Source organism: Nothoprocta perdicaria, unplaced genomic scaffold, assembly GCF_003342845.1.
Source record: "Nothoprocta perdicaria isolate Ctin4 unplaced genomic scaffold, notPer1 scaffold_91, whole genome shotgun sequence".
Classification (NCBI taxonomy): Eukaryota; Metazoa; Chordata; class Aves; order Tinamiformes; family Tinamidae; genus Nothoprocta; species Nothoprocta perdicaria.
In genome coordinates this window covers 383029-408662 of record NW_020456210.1, presented here as the reverse complement: position 1 = coordinate 408662, position 25634 = coordinate 383029, and the positions used below count along the sequence as shown (strand labels likewise).

At 36.1% G+C, this 25634-nt stretch overlaps 1 protein-coding gene across 1 annotated transcript in view; it reads left to right on the top strand.

Annotated features, from left to right (window-relative positions):
• The window catches only part of TRHDE (thyrotropin releasing hormone degrading enzyme), a 206747-nt gene that overhangs the window by 92051 nt on the left and 89062 nt on the right, over nt 1-25634 (top strand). The window contains exons 6-7 of the mRNA XM_026052784.1: nt 6228-6365; nt 24584-24649. Coding sequence (XP_025908569.1) covers nt 6228-6365; nt 24584-24649 — 204 coding nt within the window. The remainder of the gene's footprint in view (nt 1-6227; nt 6366-24583; nt 24650-25634) is intronic.

Below are 25634 nucleotides of genomic sequence, written 5' to 3'. Positions count from 1 at the left end.
AGACTCCCAATGCCTGTAAGAAGTAGGCCTTTAATTAATACCACATGGAGGGTTTTTTTTCTTTTTTTCCCCCGATAACTACTCACCAAAGTCAGTCCTTGTATGAATTTCTGTTTTAACTCAACTAAGGAGGAAGGTTTTTATGCAAAATTAACTACAATCTCATGTATAATTGACTTTGGTAAGAAAAAAAAAAAGAGACGTGTAACGAAAGGTAAGCCACAAGATCTTCTCATTGCTAATTACTGGACTCTTCTAACTATATTCGTTTACAACTAGGACAATAAATTTCCATCTTCAAATGATCCTTATTGATACAGTTTATTTCTTTCTGCTTTGGCAAGATGATTTAATGTGTAGGTTTCCTAACTTTAAATACTTAAACCTTTAACATTTAGAGATCAGGCAAACATGCTAATCAGCATTTAGGTGAAAGTTTTATTTAAAAGATTGAGTACAGGTTTGAAGAATGTCAGTGTCTCTTCTTTCTTTGTGTCGCCATCTGTTCATTTTGAGAAAGCAGTTAAAATGACATTATTATGAGAACTTTTGGTCATATGAGTGCAAAACTCCTGCGTTCAGGGTTCAGATGAAGCTGTTGTTTCAGAAAAAAGAAATTTAGTGAACCTGCCAAATTTCACATAATTTTGAATTAGTAAATGCTCTGTCTTCGGTCAAGATGAGAAAGAGGCTTTATGGCAACATTTGTTTCTTCTGTGGTAGGTAGATTGAGGAAAACACTTCTGGTAACTGTATGGGCTGTCCTACCGAACTAAGAATATCCATGTTACTAAGAATTAYGTTAGAGATGGGAAATTCAATGGAAAAGAAGTAGCTATACAGAAGTGGGCATCTTTGTTGAACAGTGCTTCTTTTTAATTTTTCAGGTGTCCTAAACATGCTCCTAGTCTATTTTAAAATAGCATGCAATTTCTTGGAGCACACACTGATAAGTAATTCTGTCTGTGCCTGCAAAATGTCTTTGGTTTCCTCAAGTCTTATGCTTACTGAACCTCATCTGTTTCAGAATGATGCAGAGTCTAGATGTAGAAAATCCATCCAGCAAATGATAGAGCACCTGAAAAATACTCTGGTTGATTGGCAGCTGTTGCTGGAGATTCCCATAGTAAACCAAGCATCTTTAAAATGCATCTTTCAAACATGTTTCATATTTCTTGAAATGGGGTAGATTCCCTGTGTAGATTCTCCCTGTGATGATTGCATTGAAGGATAAACTTTGCGCTATGGTGTCTAATGTTAAAGATGTTGAGGTAACAAATGTATGAGGAGATGGTATATCTATTTTTTGCTTGCTTTTAAGTTAATCTGCTTGCTTTTATGTGGATAGAATATTGTCTGTGCAAATACATTTGTATGCAAGAAGGAATCAAAAAGAAGGAACCAGCCTTCTTTTTAAGCACTACTGGTGAATATGGTTATTTTTCTTTTTGGTAAAGCTATCTTCTTTATACTGCATCCTTCTGTTGTGCAAACTGTCATTTACGAAATGGATATACTGGGCAACCAATATGTGAAAAAGAGACTGGTGAGTGGAAATACCAATTGTAGTATCTGGTGAAATTGCACRAAAAATACCAATCCAGCACCCATCCTCGCAGCAACTTGAGTAGTATGAACACATCATTGAGGAGCTCATGAATGTCTCGTTTGGCACACCACTGGAGAGAATACACTTCAAATTCCCTTGTACTAAATGCTTTGGGTCCCTATCTTCCTTAACACTGAGCTCTTAGAACTTCTATGTCACTTTATGACAAAAATTACCAGTCTGTGTGCACACTTCTCCAACACAGGGGCAGAAATGTCATAGGAACTTTGATTAAAAATAGAGAGAAGAGAGTTACAAAAATAGATCTGGATGCTTGATAGTTCATAAACACAGAATGTGTGGCAAGTTTCTTTCAGCAAACTGTGCATGTAATAGAGGCATGCAAACAGATAAAAATAAATAAATAAGCTGTAAGTTGCTCAACTTACATTTCCAAAAAATTACATATTGGAAGAGAGAGAGATAAAGAAACGTTGCTTTCATTTGCAAGTACTCAAGAGACACTGTGCTCTATGACAATGCAGCATTTATTTATAAACATGCAGACAGAAAGAACTTTCTTTTGTCCCTCAGCAAATCTTTCCTGTCCTTGAGGTGTGGTTTTTTTCAGCCTTGGGTTTCCTCAAAGATGTTTCCCCATATTCTTCTGGTTCCTTGGTTTTCCTCATATGCCTCTGTAGTTAGTTACTTTCATTCTGAACTGTAGCACTTGAGCATTGCATGTGCTCATCTTCTTCGATTGCTTTCAGAATTGGCTCCCATTTCTTTCTTTTTAGGGTACAATTTCCTGATAAACCCAAGTGTAGCTTTTTGCAAACGTTTGTTTTGTCAGGCATGAGAGAGTACACGTCTCTTTTGTACTCCTGATGACTAGTAAAGCTCTGTATTTTGGAGAAGGTATTTCCAGCAARTTTGTCAGGAAAATCATTTACAGATTTGGATGCCAGTCTTAAACTGTTTGAATGSCTTTCCCCGAACAAAGGCAGTGCCTTTAGTACTGGGGTCTTTGATCTCTTATGAGTAATAATTATCAGTTTGGGCTTTCATTGTGCTTACTGTTCCTTTTGTTCCACTGTTGGATGTATTCCAAAATTTTTCCTTTTAATTCTTTTCCCTGCTATTTTCTGTTAATTTTTAGAAATTATTTTTATGTGAATAACTTAAGCATTACATTATCATCATGCTAACTAACTTGTGCTCTTACATTATGTCTCTATACGATGTTATAAACTCACTAGCAGCAACCCTGTCCCATTACATCATCCTTTTCCTGTTATGCACAATAAATTTTTATGCTGCTTTTGAAGGTAGTCTTTTCTGATRAAAAAAGAATCACATTTTCTTTCTTTCCATTTAAATGTAAACTACTTGAATAGTGGGAATCCTGTGGAAGACTAATATACAAAGCGTGATGGCATTCCTTCATATACTTTCCTCCCTAAAAAAGAATGAAAACAAGCCAGAAGCAGATAGCTTTCTTATGGTTAACCCAGTTCCTTACTCCTGACTCCTCTTGCTTTGGAAAAATATTTATGCTACAGATCCATATTTAATGATCTCCAGGTATTTCCCTTGTGTGGAAGAATAACTATTGGTGAAAAGTTTTATACGATATTATCTACAATTTCCTATATCTGACATGATGCTTTTACCCATAGCAGTGAAATTTAAGCTTTTACAGTGTTGAAAGTTGGGCTAAGGAGGGGATAGTAAAGCCTTCAGGACAGCCTCATACCAAACAGAGAGGATCTTACTGGTGAGAAGTAAAGAATTCATTCCTGTGAAGAGACAAGTACTTGAAGCCAGTGAGCACAGGTATTAGTGCAAAAATGTCAGTAGGTAAATCTCTGAGAGGCATATTCATCTCTGTAATGGTGCTGTGGTCCCAGGCCCTGGATGCCCACTGGAGCAAGAACAGGCAGGAAAGCAACTAGAAAYACTATCATGCTTTTTTTTTCTCAACACAAGGGGGCCTGATGTTGCAGACTTTCACCATTTGCAGTTCAAGGAAAGTTCTTAGGAGATGGGATGAAGAGAGAGGGTGCTGAGTGGGTGGTCGGAAAAGAAAGAACAGAGAAGCACTCAGTTGTTCCTGTTTGTCTTTAAAGAAAGGCACAAATTTGAGTGGAACCACCTCCATCCTTATTTCAATCTTATTTCAGAATAAGCTTCTGCTGTTGTCATACCCTTGATCAGAGCCCTGACCCTATGCACTGCCTTGCAGTTTCATGCAGCTACCAATGCTTTCCAGAATAAGACCCAAAGACTTACCTAAMGCCATGTTGTCCTCGAAAAATGGGGAATAAATGTGGATGAAACTCATGAGATCTAGGAGTGAATGTCAATCTGCCCCTGTGTAGGCAGATCAAAATGAGTGTTTTGTTTTTGTGTTGCAATTGAACTCCCTTGGAGGAGAGTAATCTTGAACAACGTTTTCTAATTGTTTCATGTCTAGCTGCAAACTTGTCACCTACCATGTTCACAGCTCACTGACCTCATTAAATGCATTCCAAGATTGATTTTTTCCCCACAATTTCTGTGCTAGTTGTTTCTTTAGTCCAGTAGATATCATGTTACAACAGATCAATTCTGCCCAATGCATAGGGTGGAAAAACTAGAGAATAAAAGCCTCTTTGCCATTAGTATAAGCAATTTGATCATATGTATTGGTCCTTTTGCCTTAATATGCTGATATGACTTTAATAGCTGAGGTAGTGTTTGTACAGCATCCTAATTAAGGTGGTTTTAGTCTCTGCCTTTTCCTGGGTTTCAGCCTCTTTAAGCCGCATTCCCCCTGACAGCAGGCACACTCCTCTGTCTCCTCTCTCCCTGTGAATTCTACATATGTTTGAGTCTCCTTCTGAAATCTGCTCACAAAGGCAGAGGAGGGGAAAGGTAATATGCTTTGGAAATCTTTAGTTCAATACATTTAGCTTTATGGGTCAGAAACCTTAATCCTCACTAAAATTATGCCTGCATGTGTTACGTATCATACTTCTGAGAAAATTGGTGCTCCCTTTCTAACTAGCAAAGAATATAAGGTGTAACCAAAGCATCTACAATCCTTTACACCTCAGCAGTTTTCCCCTGAGTGGGGCTGTCATAATAATTGTTTTCCTACTTCTTTAGTTTTCCATAAAAAGGGCAGTTACTAAGTGTATATGCCTGAGAAAATTCAGAAATGAACGATAATGTGAACAAGACATTACTTTTCCCTTCACAAATCTTACCTCATGCAGCCAGCTGAGAACAGTAAGAGTGTGTTGGGTAATTGGCTTTCTTGCATCCTGTGCTTTTAATTGCCTGAATATACAATCAGCTTAAGGTACATTTCTTGTGCTCTAATGAATTTTACCATAAAGTTTTATTTCCAGGTGGATCAGCACGGGAACAGCTTTTCAGCTGTCTTATAAATATAATTTAAATTAACACACTTATTCCAAAGTCTTGCCACCCAAGAAATTAAACATAGAATTTATTATGTAATTGTGTGGTTACTRTATCTGTGGACATCAAGGTGGCATTCTAAAAATAGCACAGCATTCCCTAGAGTTTCTTTATATTAAGCCACTAGATTAACATTAGTTCAGAATCCGTTAAAATTTAGGTAGATTTTGTGATATATTATTTCAGGAAAAATAAAATTATTTAAATCTCGCATGGTTTTTAGTTCACTCTTTGCACTTATTTGTGACTTGAAAAAACAAACAAATTAAGCTCTTCTTTTGCTGACAAAATGTTTTGGAGTAATGTGTTGAGCTGTACCATAGAAGTGAATACACAATAGTTGATAGAGTATGCATGAACATTTAATATTCCTGCCAGAGTATGCAGTGGTTTTGRCATACATCTGAAATCCATATTTATAGATGGTGTAGAAACAAATTAATATATTAGATATTCCTTGGGCTTACATCTGTCTCTGACACAGCTGGGGCTTTGACTGTATCATTCAGGTTATGTATGAATCTTTTCTGTTGCTTGTGCAGAGAGAAAGTGATGGCTTTCTGCAGATGGAGGATGGGAAGATGAAGGAGATGAAGTTTGTAGAGCGTACAAGTTCCTGAGAAGAGTTTCTTTTCTGAATTATAAAAGAGATTGTAGCTGTTTGCTATGACGCTGCTGTAATTTCACTTACCTTCTCTTCCCTTCTGACTTGCCTTGTGAATGTATCATTAAGAGACCAGTGAGTTAAACCCTGTGCTTCAAAGTCTACACAGTAAAGTGGTAATAATTAATTTACCCACTCTTCTATCAAATATGTTTCTACCTGAGTATGCAGTGAATTTTGCAAGTGTTAACTTGCAGAAGCATGGTGTATTTTTTGTGATTGAAAACTATAACATCTCCTGTCTCTCCACCCCTGATAACTACGAGGAGGTAATTGTGGTTAGATTTGCAATCTCACTTTCAAATTCTTTTAAATTCTTCTACTAATCTTTTATTTCAGTCACCTTGCTTTCATTCCAGGAAAACTCCCAAGTCAGGAGGATCTCTCATGTTAGAACTGATTTCTGGCTGTTCCATACATTTGTTCAAGGTTTTAGGAGATCATGGTGGTTTACATTCAAACCAGAAGGTCTGGTTTTAATCAGAGGCTGCCTTTGATAACTGTATTCTACTGGTCTGTGATATTACTGCATGTGCTGTATTTCAGGAAAAGCAGAGGTTTCTGACAGATGTCCTGCATGAAGTAATGTTGCTGGATGGCTTGACCAGTTCTCATCCAGTGTCCCAGGAGGTGCAGCAAGCCACAGACATTGACAGGGTGTTTGACTGGATTGCCTATAAAAAGGTAGGACTAATTAAACTGTCTCTATTTATTTTGATATGCCAGTAACTATTAGGGGAACATGTTCCATCTGTAAAACAAATATTAATGTAAAAAYACRTACACCACAGTGGTTATTGTTTGGGAGACTTTAATTTGGAATATATTACCATGATTTTAGCCAATTATGTTCAACACTTCCAGTGTTATTGACTGAGATAAACAAACTTGGGAGAGTATGAGAGTCCCAAAGCTTGGCAAGAGGATTTGTTTTTTTTATTATTATTCATTTTGTGTCTGAATTGTATTAGATGCTTTAAAATGCAGTAGAATGTGTTGTCTTTGTCCTAGTGAAGCTCTCTAGAGAACTTATCAGGTACTAAAATTAAATGTAATAGTTTCTCTGCTTTTCCTACGCATKAGGATTTTTTATATTCCTACAAGTACTGAGCTCTAAAATCATTGCTTACCAGTGACAAGGGAACTGAGATCTATGGGCGATGAAGGAATACATATTAAATTCAGGCAGTTTAAAGTTATATTTCAGTCATAGGAAACCTTTTGGCCAGCTTTGGGACTGTTACACTAGCCTCACTGGAGGAGTGAGAGCTGCACATTTCCATCTTCTTGCTCATGTGACTGAACTTGCTCTTAACAAATGACCCAAAAGCCGTTGTTTTCCATTAGACCACATGATTATTTTCAGCTATATGCTGTCGTATGCAAAATACCTCCATTTCATGGTCGCGCATGCTCGCGATGTGACACGGAGGCTGCTGCATGCAACCTTCTGTGAAGGCTGTATAGGGCTCTCTGCTTATAATTCAGCAGTTAAGAGTCTTTTGTCTGTCACCCTTGTGTTTGGTAATACTTTTCCTTCTGCTTCATTAGTTGGGATTGAACAACACAGCAGCAACGTACCTGTGACTTGCCTACTGAGCTTCCAGATATTCTGTGTGCAGATGAGGTTATCTGTTTATCCAGTGCTCTGGGCTAAAAAAAGGTGTATTCTCTCAGGAACCAGCTATTCCTATTCAGCAACAAATTCAAGTTGTTTCTATTCTGTATGTGTGTATATATAACAGGTAGACCTTGTAATATGCAAACATAATTTTTTTTAGGCAGTAGGATAATATTTTAAAATGCTGGAGTTGCTCAAGAGCTCAAGAAATGTTTTCAAAAATCCCTTAGCTGGCTTTGACAACATTACTCTTGGCCAATTAAGCTGTAATAATGAGCGGCTTTCAGCTTACTGAAGTAGTCTCATTGTTTAAATGTTTCAATTGTATTTTTGCTGGTGATAGCTGAAGTTTGGTAGGTTCAGAGGTTTGTCTCAGATCAGTATCGTAATATTTCAAGCTAATTATTCTTTCTAATTAATATGATAATAGTAATATTAGCGCAATATTTGTCACTTATCTTTTCATCATATGAACASTTTACAAACATTAAATAATTTTAATTTACATCGAAATGACAAATAGGACACTAGGACACATCTTTATACTGCTAGCTATTTTATGCTTGCTAATAGGATCATTCTGTTTTCCATGCAGATTAAAGCACTATCTTAAAGTAGAATATTGTAGCTGTCTCTCCATTTAAAGGTTCCTTTTCAGTGAAACAATTGCTATGCCCAGTGAATATGACAGCCGCTCCACTCAGTTTCTGTGGTGGCCTTTCAGCTCTCCCACAACCTTAAATGACTTCGTGTGTGTTCATGTCAGGGCCTGATCCTGTAAAATTTTGTGCTGAGTTAGTAGATCTCTGAAATCATTAGGAGTGATGATGGACAAATTTGCTTGCACACTTTCCTAGGTGAGAAGAGTAAAAGACACATTCCTCCTCRCATGTTCTTTCTCTCTGCTTTTTTTGTCTGACTATTCCTTTGTTTTAAGTACAAACAGTATTTAATGTAGGGAAAAGAGACTTTCCCCATTGACTTCATAGATCTTTCTTTCACACTTTCTATTCTTTCCTCTAAGCACTCGACACTGTTTCCTTCTGAGATGAATTGACAGATTTAACATTTTGTAGATCCTGTAGCTTCTTTTTGTTGTTATTCTTACYTAACTTTGTTGTGTGTAGATGCATAGCCTGCACATCAGATAACTAGCTTGTCAATAAAACAAACTTAGTTGTTTAATAAAACATCAGCCTGTCCTTTTCTCTCTTTGGTGTCCACCAATATGAATCCCATGATAAATGGTATGTCAAAAGAATCCCAATTGTGAAACTGTTCCAAAGGCAGCATGTTTTTCATCACTGGTACTGCTATTCATTTCTCATCTCTTTTTTTGTGTGTGYATGTGTGCTTAATAGGCTTTGTGTGATCAGGGGCATACTCAAATATATTCAGGTACCTCATTGTCCTTGTTGCAAATTGAGCCATGATGGAGGGGGGTTCTTGGAGTATCCAGGGATGGTGCTTAGATTGTTGCTGTTTTTTTTTTTTAACTGATGACAAATCTCGAATTCTTGGGAAATTGATCTCTTGGCTGTAGTATGCTTTGAGGTCCATCAATGAGGACTTTTCTCCTGTCTTAAGCTGTTTATTTTTAATTGTTCTACCCTTACGTGCACTGTCTTTCACATATATTTTGATAAGACTTTTTTTTCTTTGCATTCCCTTTACAAAGTTTTCCCCTTTTGCTTCTTGAATTTGTCCATAGGATCTCTTCTCTCTCTTTATGATTTTCTGTGTGAAATTGAAATGATGCAGCTTTCTCTCATCTGATTTTTCTTAAGTAAAATTGCAGTCATTGAATATCATCGTCATTGTCTTTTATCAATATGGGATAAATCAATTAGGCACTATTAAAATGTTGATCTCTGGTGGACATTGTCAGATGTCATTTTAAAGATTCACCTCTTTCTATGCACTTTTGGGATAATAATTGAAACTGCTATTTAAATGCCTTGGAGCTGAGTATATTTTCCATTTCCACTTGTTTGTCCTCTGTGGTTTTGCATATTAAGAAGYCTGGTGCCATAGAATCCTCAGGAATTGTATTCACTTAATCCCACAAGCAGAGTGAAAAATATACTGCAATCCTTCGGAATGCARTGTTTCCATTTAAACTGCTGACAGTAATGTTTGCCTCTTTCAAAAKCATCATCCTAATCATTCTTAGAAAAGGAGCATGTCATCCTCCACTAGGGCCACAAATGTACAGAGAAAACCGTATATTGTGATAGTTCATTAAGCAGAAGTGCTGACAGAAGATTCCAAACTCTCTAGCTTCTTGAGAGAGTGGATGTGTCTTTATAGTACAGCTGGAAGTAAGATAGTGTCCTCCCACGGCGATGGGAAAAGTGGTTATATGCCAAGTGTGATGGGAAATGTAGCCTGTTGGAGACAAGAGGGGATCTGAGAATTGTTAAAACAAAGCAAAAAGTGTGACAGCCTTTGCACACCAGAAATAACTGAGAGCAAGGATCATAGCCCTGGAGAGACGCATCAAGAGAGGAGGAAAGCCACAAGAGTAACAGGAGGAGCAGCAATCAGCCAGGAACAGCCAGCAGGAATAAAATGGACAGCAAGACAGCTGCATTGTGAAGGGAGCAGCCAGACCTAAGCAGTGTGAGATGGATGCATCCCAGGGGCATRCATCCCAGATGGACCTGAAAAAGTCATAGCTCTAGATGAGCAGCCTCAGCCAGATGACAGAGGGAATGGCAGAGCACCAAGAAGTGTGCAGAGAGCCCGATAATATCTGAAGTAGTTCCCATCAGCCTTATGAGTGTGAGATGCTTTGACATTATAAGCTTAAGAGTCTGACAGCAATCAGAGCAGGCAAGACCAAGAGGATTGAGTATAACTGTAAAAGTACCTCGAATAGAATATGTCCGGGCAAGTGACAAAAAAGTGATCAAAACAAGGAGAAGGATGGCTGGAATAGGGAAGAATATTTTTTTTCTTCCTTCTAAGATCAAATAACTTCAAGAGTGAGATCAGTCACTAGCCCAGGCTTTGTAGTCAAAATAATTTGTTATTTCCTAAATCTTTAAATGCATAGTGTGCTTTTCCTTCTTAACTTTGTGCCATTTCTTTAAAAGTATTTATCCCAGTTTATGCATCAAAATGATGGAATGATGATATATTCCTAATAATAACAAAAGGTGACCATCCTCCATGCCTCCTCTTAAAGGCAATGGTCTGTGTTAGGAAATTGGTAGYAGTAGTAGCAATAGTAGTAGAAAGAAGAGGGAGAGGAGGAGGAGGAGGAGAAAGAGGGAGAAGAGGAGGAGGAGGAATTGTGTAATCAGCAGAAAAGCTCTCTGAAAACTTAGTACTTTTTTTTTATGTTCCCTGGACCCTGCAGAGTATATTGGCACTGAGATAACAAAACATCAATTCTGTCCAACAAAACTATGATTAATATTGGAGTGAAATCCACACAGTTCACGTGTGAATAAAGTTACGATTTGGTCTAATAAAATGCATATGATGTGCATCTATGAAATACAGAAAAGTGAGAAGAACTCATTAATAGTAAAAGGAATACTAAGTACATAGTAAAAGATAGTAAAGCATATTTTATTTTTAATTATTCACATAAGTAAATTGCAGTATGGTACTTATTATTTAAAATAGCTATTCAGAAATCTATGATACAATCCAGTTGACCTTGCAACCTCTTAACATAAAATAATGTATATACTCTTATAAAGGGAGAACATTTTGTTCTTCCTGACTAATTTAGCTTTGATGTCATTGGTGAAAGTCACTAAATTCTTCGTGTGCATTTGTGTGATGTCTGTTCCATGACTAGCAGATCGGTGCCCAGATTGCAGAAAACATTTTCAAAAGCCATTTGTTCATAATGCATTGYGACAGAGGAACAATCTTGTAATGACAACAATTTCATTCTGTTTAGATAAAAAGATTGTAGGTCTTTACTGTGTCCAATATGAAAGCCATCTCAACTCAGAGGCAATGAAACCTTTAAGTTCAAGTTCAGAGCCATCCCAAGAATGCCTGATTTTGAGTATGGAGACTCTCCCATACTCAAATCATTGACAGTTGTGTGTCAGTGCTTAAAATTAGATACTACTTTAAAATACTTAAAATACTGTCTCCCTGAGCACGTGCCTGAAGCAGAAGAAATTGTTATTATCTATTATACTATTAGAGTATACTATTAGTATTAGTTAGTATACTATTGGAGTATACTAACATAGAGTTTTCTGGAGAAGAAATACAGTAACCACGTTGGACCCTATATAAATAGCTGCAGGAGCTGCATATATACAATGCTTCAGGAGGGTTACTTCCCTCCAGTTGAGGAAAAGCTATGTACTGTTTTGAGTGGAAATAATAAAAACAGCAAAAACATGAATAAAAATGCTGTTTTAAAGAAGAACTCATTAGACAAGATTGTTTATTGAGACTAATACAAGGAAGAATGATCATTAAGACACAGTTTATTCTAGAAAGATTTTTCTGCCTGTTCCCGTTTGAGATACAAGGGCAATCTAAGTCTTGGCAGAAATGGCACCAGTGACTCAAGACATGCCCTGCAATCATTTATTATACTTCTCTCCCTCACAGGGAATCTGGAGAACAGAAAGGTGTATGTCCATGTTTCAGATGTTTCCACAGCTTAATATAAAATGTTGACAAAGGGGGATTAAATTCCATGCACTGGAGTTCCTGAAATGCACGTGTGTGTTTGGTTTCTCCAGCTGTACGTTGTGATGGTGATTTTCAGCAAATAGGAAAAATAGAAAGCTCAGTTCATTAATGACTTAAACCTTTCCAGGTTCTGKCTTTTTCTTAAAGGAGTCCAAAAAGCAACAATTCCATAATAAAGATTAGATAAACTTTGTTGAAACCTGTCTTGTTTCAGAACAAAGAGATGACCAGCAATTGGAAATGTAAAAGTAACCTGTAACAAATGGTGAGAGTGGGAGGTAGAGAATAAATTGGAGGTAATGAAACAGCGTAGAGAGAAAAATATTGACATAAAAAAAACATTACCAGCAAAATTTCGGTCTGCTTTGTATTGAAGAGTTCCATAGGACTTTTATTCAGGAAGAAACTTGCTGAAGTTTGGTTGAATTTTTTTTTTAATTCATTTTGAAATACTGGATAACTTTTAAAACTTGCAAGTGTGCAAATAAAAAGGCATGCTTAATTACAGTTAGCAAGTAAATCTTTATGCAAGTGATTTTATATGCTTATATGGGATTCAGWTAACTAAAAACATAAAGGAATGTTAATATTCCTGGTTTGTGGAAACAAACCTGGTCAAACAGACCTGATTTCRGTCTTTGATGAGATTAAACATGTGGTTGGTAAAGATAAATTGTGATGAGACTTAGACTTTTAAGATCTTTGTTTTACTGTGGCATAATAATTTTGTTAAAAAACAGTGCTATGCAGTATCACTACAGAACTTGAGTGGATTAATAGGTAACTGTCAGACCATACCAGTCCCAAAGGTCATAATCAAGGGGTAATCATCACATTTTTTTAATTTTTTTTTTCTAGGATTTCCACAGAGATTGGTTCTATGCCCTAATCTATTCAAAAATTTCATCAGTGCTCTAGAGATAAATGGAAAATATTTTCTGGTAGAATATGTGATTGGTAGACTGGCTAAGCTGTAAATAGCAGGGCTGACACATTAGGCACAGTAGAACTGGTACACATGTGCTGGGCCATCAGCATCCATGTACAACCCACACAAATTGTATCAGACTGTATCAGACGTGTATGGCCTGGCATATGTGTTCAATTTTTAGGTCTGAAGCTATGTACAGTTTTGCTCCCTGCATTTTAAAAGACATGGAAACCTTTGAAAGTATATGGGGAATACTGAAGCCAATGCCTTGAAATAGCAGGCTGAAAAGTCTCAATTTGTTTACTTATTTAAAAGTAAAAACAACTATTAACTTGCCAAGTATCTGAGTACACGTATATGAGAACAGTTCTTCAGTCTAGTGGGAAGGCCTTCTAAGAAACAAGGTCGGAAGCTGTGATAAAGTTTGTTCAATTTRGTATAAGGCACTAGACTTAACAGTAAGGGTTTGATAATTCCTGGAAAGAACTATTAGAGAGAAAAATAATGTGTAGTCCTTGCTGTAAACCAATAGAAATTACGCAAGCAATAGGAAATGTATTTTAGCTAAAACYCACATCATACTTAGAGATATTTAAGCCATTGAACTGAATAACCGTGTGGGATTTAATAGCTAGTGGTACATGAGGTTCCAGCCTAYCAGTCCCTTCCAGACTGAAGGTCTCGCAGCTGATGAAAGGACCTCTGCCTACTCTTGAATTGAAGTGTATGTGTAAGCATTTCTCTGAATCAGGATTTTAATATCCTGCTTTCTGGAGAGTTATGTACTAGGATGTACACTCTGTGTGCTTCATCATTTGGTATGATACTGCTTGAATTAAAGTGAAGTACACACTCTTGATTTGAACAGAGACAAAATAGAAATAATTATTTTGATCACAACCACTACCTTAGACAACTTTGAATATCAAAAATGAACTAGGCTTTTCATGGACTTGCCTTTTAAAGAAAAGTATATTTCTTTTTCCTAATTTCTTTCCAGAGCTGAATGGCATTTGCTTTACTTTGATAAAATGAAATGCTAGATTGAGCAGATGCCTGTTTCTGGGAACTCAATGAGCATTTGAATCATTTAGTCTGGTGGACTGCCTTCATGATAACTAGAGTATGCAAACTGATGGTAGACTGATCTCTCCAGACTATGGAAAGGGTCAACAGCTGTTGTTTTGCAAATGCAGTGTTTTAAGAAAAGCAAATAGACATTATTTTAAGAGCAACAAACAAGAATAATGATTTTTGTTCACTTACAGCAACAATAGAAAGGTCTATTGATGCACCCCTCTTTTGATGGGTTCCGCAAGCTTAGCTCTGTACAGCTAGTTGATTAAGAGGTCGAGGGAGGTGATTCTCCCCCTCTACRCARCCTTGGATTCTGTGATTCTATGAGTTCTTATTTAAACTGAAGTAACAGTGACTGTTTAACACTTCTATAACTGTTCTGGTGTACAGGGAATAACTTCGTTCTTTATTTCTAACAGAAAAATGTGAAGTTGGAGAGCTTATATTATTAGAATAGATTCTTAACACGATGTTTAAAATACAGTGGTTTGTATACTACTGRTTTGAATGCTAGTGATGGCCCATCTGTGTAAATTATGTTGTCAACTTTATGTGTTTGTCCATCCTTGAAGATTTCCTCATACAAGCAGCTAATGAAAAAGTGTAACATGCTTTTGTCTGTGTCAGTGGTGTCAGAACAGAGCGATTTTGGTGTCAAAACTAAATAAAACTCCTATTGTATATAAAGCCCAGGAATGACTGTCAACAGCATTTTGTCTAGGGGACTGGCTCATTTTATTATTCGAGGAAGATGATACTGCAAAGGATCACCTGAAGAACATGCTTCTTTATGGTCATTCACCASTGAATGTTTTTCATTGTATCATGTTCCTGGAATTTGCAAAAGAACTGATGTATAAGAAAGCATTTCACCAAAGCTCATCTCACCATGTGACACTTGGTATTATCCATCCATAGAAGAGCTGTGTTTGTCCAAGTAGAAAATGATTATGATTTCCTTGTGAAAGGTTCTTCTTGCATATAATATTGCTTTTTTTTCTTTCCAGTGATGTTTTGACATGGTTTTACAGTTTATAGGAAGAACAATAAAATATATTTATGCATCTTTGGTGATTTAGCATAGTACATTCCAGGTTACAGGTCYACTTGGTGATTTTTAAACTAATGGCTTAACCAGACTATAAATAAGCTTTAAAAAACAATGTATTTGTAAGGTAAAATCAGTGTGTTAAGATACACCCTGTTTTTATTCCTGAATATTTGCAACACATTAACTTATGAGAGAGTACCAGTTGATAAATATCTATTGGAAATTACGCACTATTAAAAAAAAAAAAAATAAAAAAGAAAGAAAAGCTGTGGAGGGTTTTTTCTAAAGTGTGTTTTTTTTGTCTTTTTTTTAAAATAAGGAATGAATGTTGTTACTTTTGCAGTATTTTTATTCCAATGTACAGGGAAGTTTTTTCCTTGTAACCTTAATTCAGCCAAATACCTAAATTTGTACTTGCTTGTATGCATGTAAGCAGGAATCTAATTTAAGCTGCTTAGCTGTTTATGAGGTATCAGTGGTTCACTAAATGTTGCTTAGATTGAAGAYTTCAGGATTAGGCTTGTGTTGCTATCTTTCTTTACTAGGATGTTGCTTGCATTCTCTGCATATACGTATTACCTTACTTCCCTCTCGTGGCTTTTACATATGTTTTCCAAASGGAAAGCCTCTTGGAATTCATTTGAACATTTTAAATTTCTGCCATGGGAGAAAAAAATCATAAGCACATATTTAACCATTTGAACAAATACATTTTGTTTTCTARTCAAGTAAGGAAGCATTTTCATTCAGAAAGTTCACATTCATTAAGCCTCATTTTCATTCATAAGAAAGCTAAGCCTGAATGCAACATCAGGATTCGAAAATACTTTAACTTTTTACCTAGTTGTCACCTATTCTCACTGGAAAACTGAAGGGAGGTTGCTTAATGTATTTAAGATCATACTAGTTGCTCCACAGACATTACAGCTAGACTGCTGTCGTTGCTCAGTCCCATTCTTGAAGTTGATATTAAACAAAGTTCAGGAAATTCAGTGGACTACTTGCAATGTCCAAGTGTAGTTGACCAAGTTTTTAAAGTCATTACACCCATATGCACTATTCTTAGTATATGTGCATTTGAACAAATTTTTCAGATTATTCTTGCAGCTGTGATTTATGAGAATGTATAATTTTTGTTTTAAATTTCTGTAAAATTGACATATTTCATCTTGTCTTTTAATTTTATGTAAGATTCCTTTTTTAAATGTCACATTTTTGTCTCAAATAAGTTGTTCTTTCACTTTAATTCATGCTGTGATTTCCTCAATAAGCTAAATTTCATAGGGCATCCAGCTGTGGTTGCTTAGTACCAACAAAGAACAATTGTTTTGAAAAACGTGACTTGGATGTTACTTGTTGGTTAGCGTTCAGATTACAAAAGTAATGTGAAAATGTACATTCTTTGTATGCATGCTTTGTAAAATACTGTTCTGATATTTGAAATGTACTTTGAGTCACAGAATTATTTAAGATTTTTAAAAATAAAGAATATAATGTGTAAATGTATAAGGAATATAATGTAGTAACTATGAATTGAAATGAAATCATGCTATTTTTCTCTAGTCATTTGATTGTAGATACTCTAAAGCTTCTACTTGACAGAGCTCCTTAAACATGAGCTCAAAATTTTGAAGGAAAATAATATATGTACACTGCTTTTATTCTATTTGGAATTCTAAAAATCTCTTCCTTCAGTACACTTCAATCATCAATCAAAATGAGTTAGCCAGAATTTGAAAATGTCTTCTTTAGTTTGTATGTGATCTCAGGTGAATTTCATGAAGAGGATGGTACTCGACTTGTAGAGCAGGTGTAACTGTGACACTGGGTGATGGCCAAAGGGTAGAGGAAGAACTCAGGTTCCCAGTGGCAGAGCAGAGAATATTAATCAGTTATTTGCACTGGTCTTTCCAGCTAAAGAATGGATTGATTCCCTTGTCTGGTTTATTCTTGGTAACAGATAGATTGCAGAAGCTATGATTGGAGATAGGCATGTAGGAAATACTAAAGTACTTTGGAAATATTAACTAAAATAGATTAAGATAGTTGTTAGGAAGCCACCTGAGCTGAGTGGCATCTCCTTGCATTATTTKGGAGGTCACTGGCTGTGAAGCCACGGGAACTCCTAACAAGGTGCATAGACCACCCTCACAAACAGTCAAAGTGATGGAGAATTGCTCATGTGCTAATGCTAATGTCTCCATGAAGGAAACGCTTAAGGGTCCTGGAAACCACAAAGTTTTGAGTCTAACAACATCCTTTTCCAGCAAGCTGGAGACTCTGTACTAATGGGGAGGATAATTGAGCACATGGATAAATAGAATATGTTGGCCATGACTTGGCATGACTTCTGTAAAGGGAAACTGTTCTACAAACTATCTGGAGATGAAGGAGAATGTCAGCATGCACYGGACTCTCAAAAAGTCTTAGACAAGGGCATCTCATCTGAGGCTTTCAGCTCTCCTACTAGGAGTTTCAGAGCAACTAATGTAGCCACAGGACTGAGAGAAAGATCCTCTTGCAGGCTGGAAATCCACTTAATAAATGGTACCAAAACAATATGGCTTATGGTCTGCTTGTCTTCCAGTCTGTTGCTTACAGAATACTTTCTTCAAAATGTAGTGGGCCTTTACACACTCTTCCTTTAAATTCCCATTCTCAAAACTTTATCATAGAACAGAGCAAACAATATGAGGGAAGTATTTGTGTGAATTTAGTGTCACTTATACACTACAAAAAAAAAAAAAAAAAAAAAAGCTCATATATTTAATTAATAGCCCTCTAACTGCATGTGTTGATTCTCATCTTAAATCTTAGGAAAGAAGGGTGCTTTGTGAGTGCCTGTATATGGTATAAACCTTGTTGTTAATAATTAAGATGAAGGTAACTACAATAGACTATTATTGATAATGCTAACTTTAATAAAATGAATAAAATCAAAGGTAATTGAGGATAAAGTAACTCATATTTCCTTAGAAGAGAGAAACTAACCCTAATTTGAATTGCAGAGATTCCAACATAAAATAAAAAACAAACTTGAGGCCTCCTATTGGTTTCTCATTGTATTTGAAAGAGAACTGATGCTATTACATATTAATCAAGACTGATTTTGAACTGACTACTGTGCAGTAAGAGAATGATAATAAATCTCCTGCATTTCAATGTTTTTTAAAGGGTGAGAAAGAATAAAAAGCAAAATGGAAGAGTGTTCAGATATTTTAAAGAAGAGCAGAAGAAGCTATTGTTGCTTTTGCAGCTTTTCTTGGTTCTGTCTTTTCATTGACATTCAAAGGGTGCTTCTCATCACTGAGCTATGCATATAGGGTAAATGATGTGAACATACAGAGACACTGTTGTAGAGTGTAAAACAACCTTGCTAATGTTTGTTCTTACTGCATGTGGAGGTTTTGTGCAAAAGTGACGTGTTCTATTTATTTAGAAATTCAGTTATGAAATTTCTGTTGGTAGTCTAATACTCCTCAGTATCCCATTCCTCATTTACATCCAGTGGTATTGTGATATTTTCTGTAAGAATAAGCTTCCTGGCTTATTGTTTTGATGTGAGCAATAGTTTTTCTTTTTTTTCTTTTTTTTTTTTGAACTAACGCAAAATAGCTTTTATTCCTGAACCATGATAGCTGGGTGGACATTCATTGGAGAAAGGATTTATTGAGATCTGTGTGACTGTTATTAGTAATCACTGGATTTACTTGAATGTGTAAGTCAACCTAAGAGATGTTGTCTCTTCAAACACCTGCAAAGCCAGGCAGGAGTTTTTGCACTGTTTAAATTGTTAAATTTTCCAAAGCTTCTCTATATGTCACAGAATAAAGTATCTTCAGAGGGATTTATGTCACCTAGTAAGGGATGTTCATTGTGTAGGCTTCTGCAATTAACTGCTTATCTAAGCTCCCTGTATAATCAGTGGAGATAAACAAGTACTTTTAAGGTGAATTTCTTCTGGCCTATTTTAGATGCTTGTTTTTATGGATGAGATGAGTCAGGATGATCTGAAGTGCTTGTTTCTGTCGCTGTTGCCTTTAAAGGGAGTCCAGGCAGCCGGCTCAGCTGTACACAGCTGAGTTAGCTTCAGATGTGTACTGTGTAGGCCTCTGCGTTTAGTCAGATGGATTTCAACCTTATGACTAAAACAAAATAAAACACACACAAAGGCAGAAGCAAAAAGAGGAAAGAAATTGGTGCTTTAGGGGAAAAAAAAAAAAAAAGACAGGTTTTGGTGCTAAGGACAATGGAAAAGCTATGCTTTCTTAGGTCAGCCTTTAATGATCTCTTTGCCCCCCCGCCCAGTCTAGCACATTTACAGAATTGTAGAGTAGTTCACCCTTGCAAGCTGCATCTCGTGGTATCTGCTCTGTGTTGGTGTCATTTGTCCTTCACAGCCACTTTTAGGAATACTGACATAACTTGGGGTCCTTTATAAAGAATAATGCTGAATGAGCTCACAGCTCATCAGTGTCTCTTCACACACGGACTCGTGCCCTTGCCTTGTARCTTCTGCACAATTCTGTATCCTGGTTTGCTGATCCTCATCATTTCTCATATTCTCATGTTCACTGCAGCTRTTTCAACTGCTTAATTATTAGTATGTAGTTATATGTAGTTAATTATTTTAAGTGCTTTTCTTTGCAGTCAGCTCTGTACAGAACATCCTCCTTCAATTTACAAGCCCCCTGCCCTCTCTTTAGGGGTCCCTCTTGAAAACCTTTGTTTTTTTGTTGTTTTCCTATATGAAATTATGACAGTATGCTTGTAGGGTAGACTGAGATATGATTTATGTTATATGCCTGTATATATATATATATAAAGGGATGATGTCTCCTCAGTTTTATACTGTAACACTACAGAAATTCTTGGGAGCTGCCTAGTAGAACTGAAGCCTGGTAAGAGAGTGGAGAATCAATGTGTGTTTTCGAACCATGAGGTTGAATAAATCTCACCTAACGTTAGAAGTCTTCAGTGAAGGTGCTTSTATATGAGAACTCTTCCTCAGCTCCCTTTCTAGTGAATTAAAAGAAGTAGGTGCTTTTAAGGTGCARTTTATCTAATCTGTTTTGATGTTGCTTCAAGATGAGACAAAGTGCACCCAAAGTGAATGCTTCTGTCCATTGACTGTAAAGGGAGTCTAGACAACTAAATCAATTGAAGACACAGAGGCTGTAGGTATCTACGTTTAGTCAGATATATTCCATCCTGGGTGTGACTGTCTACCATGTGTATATGTCTGTGTGTCTRTGTCTACTGTGTACTAGACAATAGTTACATTTTTGTAAATCATGTGTGAGATCAACTGAAATGATTACAGGATACAATTCCAAGATTCATAAGTTTAAAAATTCAAATGTGGTAAAACTAGGTCATTTAAGAAGTCAAGAGAATTAAATTAGCTTAGTACACGCATAAAGGAATTTTGCTCTTAATTTTAATTATGAATGTTCTTTACCATGGTGTGGATAGTAAGTAAACTTCTTCAGGGCAAAAAAGACAGTAAATTTACTGTGCTTCAGCCACAGTTGGCCTCACCCTTTTTTTTTTTTTTTTTTTTTTTTTTTTTAATGAGAGCTTTGCAGAAAAGCAATGTGTATGTAGCTAATTTCTATAGGGTAGGTAACAGCTTCTTGGTTTATGTTCTAGTTTCCTTCCATATAGCAGTGGAGTCACAGTGGTGAGGCTGAGGAAGTCTAGAATGTGCCACAAACTATTTGATGAGCATGCTAGGTGATCTTCTGCAAATCATTTCACTGTGATATGCCTTGATTTCCCCTTAGGCAATATGAAGGATATTGATATCAAGCTCTTATTGGTATCAACCCACCATTGGGTTGGAGACCCACCATTGGGTTGGAGATATACTAATGAAAAATGCTTCTCACTATGTACAGATAGTGCTATTAATCATTGATTATCTGGTGCATTTTTCTGAATAGACATTTGTTAAAATGGGATAGTGCCTTTCTTCTGGCTTAATGCAAGTCAGATTTTAATGCTGTCAAGAACATCTTTTTTTTTGGGGGGGGGGGGGTAGGAAAGGATTGCCTTCCACTAGACGTGTTGAGACAATGTACTTTCCATCTTGACAGGGCCATCCGCTGCCTGGAGGAAAGCATTTAAATCATCAATAAATGACCATTTTACCCTGCTAGAGAGCTAGGTTTGCTTCTCAAGCCTCCATACGTTATTCCTCAGTTGGACAAATTTTGATAGAGCAGAAGTGTGAAGTAGGGGAGCAGATCAGTTGTGTGTCAGGGCCTCCAGGGAATGATGCTGGCAATTTTCGAAAGGTGTCTTCTGCAATAGGACAAATTTGAGATTTTCATTGTGATTTATAGTTTATTGTGTAGATTTAGGTCTAGGTCAGAGAAGTTTTCAGGGGGTATGGAAGTGTAGGTCATGTGAACTCCATCTAGTTCACTGCTTTATAGATGCAGTGGAAATGTTAGCATATTGGGCCATTCAGATAACCCCAAAGCTATGTATTCTTCTGCTCCTGTAATTGAATTTGCACCAAATGCCCTCYTTTCCTCCTAGGGCCTTCTGGTTAGGGTCGTCCTCCAAGAAGCTCTATTTGTTTGTTCATTTGGAAGTCGCTCTTCCTTATGACAGTTGCTTTCAACTGTTTTTGCTCTCTAATCCTTCTCCCTGCAAAGCTGTTCCTCTTCATCTCTAATTGCAGTTGCAGTTTCCTGCCTTTCCTTCTAAAATTTGAGACTGTGTTGATTGCCCCAGTCTTCTTAACAGTCACTGTTCTCTGTTCTGTCTGCTGTCAAAGTGCAAGAGAAGTGAAAGRAGGAGTCTTCTCCCCTTTCCTCCCGTCTTATTATGTATCTTTTCTCTCCACACTAAAGGCTTCATTTGCTCCCTGTTTTCTTCTGCCATCTACCCAAGACATCCCCCCTCAGAGTTCTCTCTTTTTCTATTTTCCCCTTTCTCTTCCCTCTCCTCATTTCTTAAATTACTCTTAAAGTGAGGCATCCAGACAGGTAAGCTTCGTGGGGAGGACAACAGAGCAGGCACAAGCATCATGTTCTAGAAGCTGTTAATATTACTGAAGTGTTTCCTGAATGTAATTAATTGGTAGAAAGTATTTTGAAAGTAGCTGGGAAAAGGCATAGATCCTGAGAGGATAGGTCTTCCTTTGTGCATTAGTTTCCTTATTCAATCCTTATTTGCTTTTAAATTTCTTTGTTGAATAAAGGCCAGCTGCAGTTCCATTCAGAATGTGTCTGAATGTTGCTATGAGCAATTTAAAAATTATTTTATGACTGTCTAACTGTTTCTTCTGGGCTCTGGATAGAAAAAGACTTTGTAGGTAAGATCAGAAATCAATGAAGTATGTATATAAATATGTACCAGTAGTTACTATATGAAATTTAAATTCTGTGTTAAAAAAGAAGACTCTAGAATACTAACAATTTAGTAGGTAAAAGAATGTGCGAAGAGTGGAAACATGGCTTTGTTGGCAGGGGTTTGGATTGATGCCTTTTATATGTAGTTCCCATTTTGACTATTTGGTTTGGGATTGGCCTAGTTACTTACTAGATCCTGTAGTATTTTTAGCTATGTATATCCTATTTATATGCTTAAACATCTCTAAGGACTTTAGTCATTTTGTTCCTCTGCTAAAATGAAGGCAATAATGCTTCCTGACCTATGGACTTGTCTGTTCAGATAATAACCTGTTTGGGGTAGGGATTATTTTCTGGGCTTCTCTGTGTATTCCAGCCATGGCTGGTCTCCAGTAAGATTATACCATAAAAACATAGCATACTGTTAACAATGCAAACACCATCTTCTGTTTTATCCACTGATCAATTCTTACAGACAATTACAAACATCTCCTGAATTCATTTCATTTTTTTTGCTTCAGTTATTTTTCTAACTATATATTACTTGTTGTTGCCAACTGTGTGAAGAACTTGTCGTGTTTTATTATGATTTACCAATATTGTATTAATCTTTTTGATTATTTCATTATTCAAATTTTTGAAAACAGGCAATATAAAAAATCAGTGGAGCATGTGTTAAACAGACTAAAAATTGGAGAACTGTTGAATCCCAAAACTAATTTGAGCTTTAATCTAGCAGGAAAGGGACACAATAAAATCTTGTTTTGAAGCTAGAGAAACTCAAATTAGTAAAAAGTTTTACATTTTAACTGTGAAAATAAATGTAAGTTGTGACAAATTATGTAAGACTGTGGAACATTTTCCTTTTCTTGAGTCTTTCTAAAACAGATACTCTTGTATAAAAAGGAACAGAAGAGCTTTTGCCTAAATTACTGCTTGACCTCTATTAATGCAGGAAGTCATATTACATTATTGTAATATTTCTTTTGGCTTTAGAGCTTGTGAAATTTTGAATCTCTGTATTTTTTATCCTTAACTGACCATTATCCTATTCCAGAACCTCCCTCTATGTTGCTGTTGAGTTGAAATCTAATATCCTGGTTTCTTATGTCCTTTGATTGACGGTCTTTAAATCAAAAGTCTCCTTTCTCTAGTACAGTGATCAGTAGCACTAAGCATAATATTTGAGTAATGGGATTGGAAAGCTAGTTTTCCTGAAATTAAACTGCAAAGTGTGATATTATAGCCAAATGATCAAATCAGATCTGTAAAGATATGTCTGCTTAAAACAAAACAGCTGTGCAAGGAGAAAATATGCAGCAATTGTGGTGCTACTGGGAGGGAGTGGAAAAAAAATACACACAAGGAAAGCCTTAAAGAAAGTTACTCTGGCAAGTATATATCTGCTTCCTAGTGTAAGTACTGCGAATTAGGATCACCTGTGAAACAAAAGAAATTTAAAAATCTTTCTGTTTTGCCTGAAGGGACAAGGAATGAGAACCAATATAAGCAGAGAAAGTGTATTATAGCAGTATTTTCCTCCTTGCATGACAGTGTGAAAGATAAGCTGGCTGTTAATAAGTTGAATATTGATATTCACATCTTATAAAATCCTTATGAAAATGAGCCRCTTCAAGATCATCACATCTTGAGGGCTTTTGCAGAGGAATGTAGTATTACTAAGTCCTGTTTTACAATAGTGTAATTAAAATAAAAATATTATGAATAATCATTGTGGTAGAATTTATAGTCCTGCTTAGCATGGACGTTATCTTTTGCCCTCATTTAAAACTGTACAGTATTGCTGAGTGCATAGAATAGCCAGGGGCAACCTACTGTGGAGCTGACACATCTGTGCTTAAACATTGGGGACTGTTTTATAACTTGCACCTTATTTAGTATATGGTGCAGGAGATGAGCAGTAACAGTCTACTTCGGGATCACTTTTTCTTATAAGCACTTGCGTTATCTTCTCTCTCTTTTTTTTGTTTTGACACAACTAAAGATTATATTAAATCACTCGTGTTGATGACTTTTTTGCTTATCTAAAATCATTTTTATAGAAAATGTAAGTTTCTAAGATGATAATATTGGGTGTAATTTCATGCTGCAGTTTGTTATTGCTGTATAATATTGATGTGCAAAACAAATCATTTTTCTTCTGTTTTTCTTTTCCCACAGGGTGCAGCTTTAATTAGAATGTTGGCTAATTTTATGGGTCACTCAGTTTTTCAAATGGGCTTGCAAGTAAGTAAGGACATTTCTATGCTTCTGTAAGTGTATATTTCTAGTAATCTCTTTCTTTTGTTCTCCCTTAAAAAAATGTTTACATGTATTTGTGGAAAGGTTTTTGACTTTAGGATCGTCTGAGACACCAGCATGTCTATGAAGCCCAATTTGATAGAAATTGCTGAGTGGTGTAAAATACAGAACATTGTCTCCATGAATGACAGATCCAGCTACACTTTTCAGTGCATCACATGATTGCACTWTAACTATTTTATTTCCATTTTGGGCACTTTGCAGTGTAGAAGCCATTTTCAACCAGGTGCTACCTGTTATAAAGGTAAACCTATAGAAAGAGTTACTTCTCTTCAATTACACTTACATGGAGATATGAAAATAATAATAAATGTCAATCAGACTAGAAAATTAAATTCTAAATCTAGTGAAGTTTCTCAGATAAATATTTTTGCCTTCCTTTTGCCTCCTATTAAAATCCTTGAGATTTATTTCTACCTTTGATAAGCACGGAGTRCTCTGTGCCTTAATGATGTTTTGAAAACTCATTTTGCCTTTTAAAATAAATTTGAAGGAGTAACGTTTCTGTACGAAGAGAAAGAAATTCAGCATGCTGATTGCCAAGGCTGAACTCTTTTCAGCAATAATTCAGGGCAAATGAATGTTTCGTAAACTATTTAAAAACAAACAAGACAAAGCATAAAAAACAATGTGACTCTCAATTCCATTGAAATCTGCTTGAGTGAATCATGTTGCAGGCAGCTGTGATTGATGAATTATGTATGATGCAGCCTGCTACTTAGAAGTGTCCTTTAAAGTAAATTGATGTTCACCTGAAATACAATTATGCTAAGATAGAAAGAGCAATCAATCTTATCTGTTCTTAGTAAGCTTTTCATTTTGAAATTTAAATAAACTACATCTGAGATCAGGTCATATTTTAACACAATAATTCTACCTCTAATCAAAATGAATTGGAAGATAGAATATA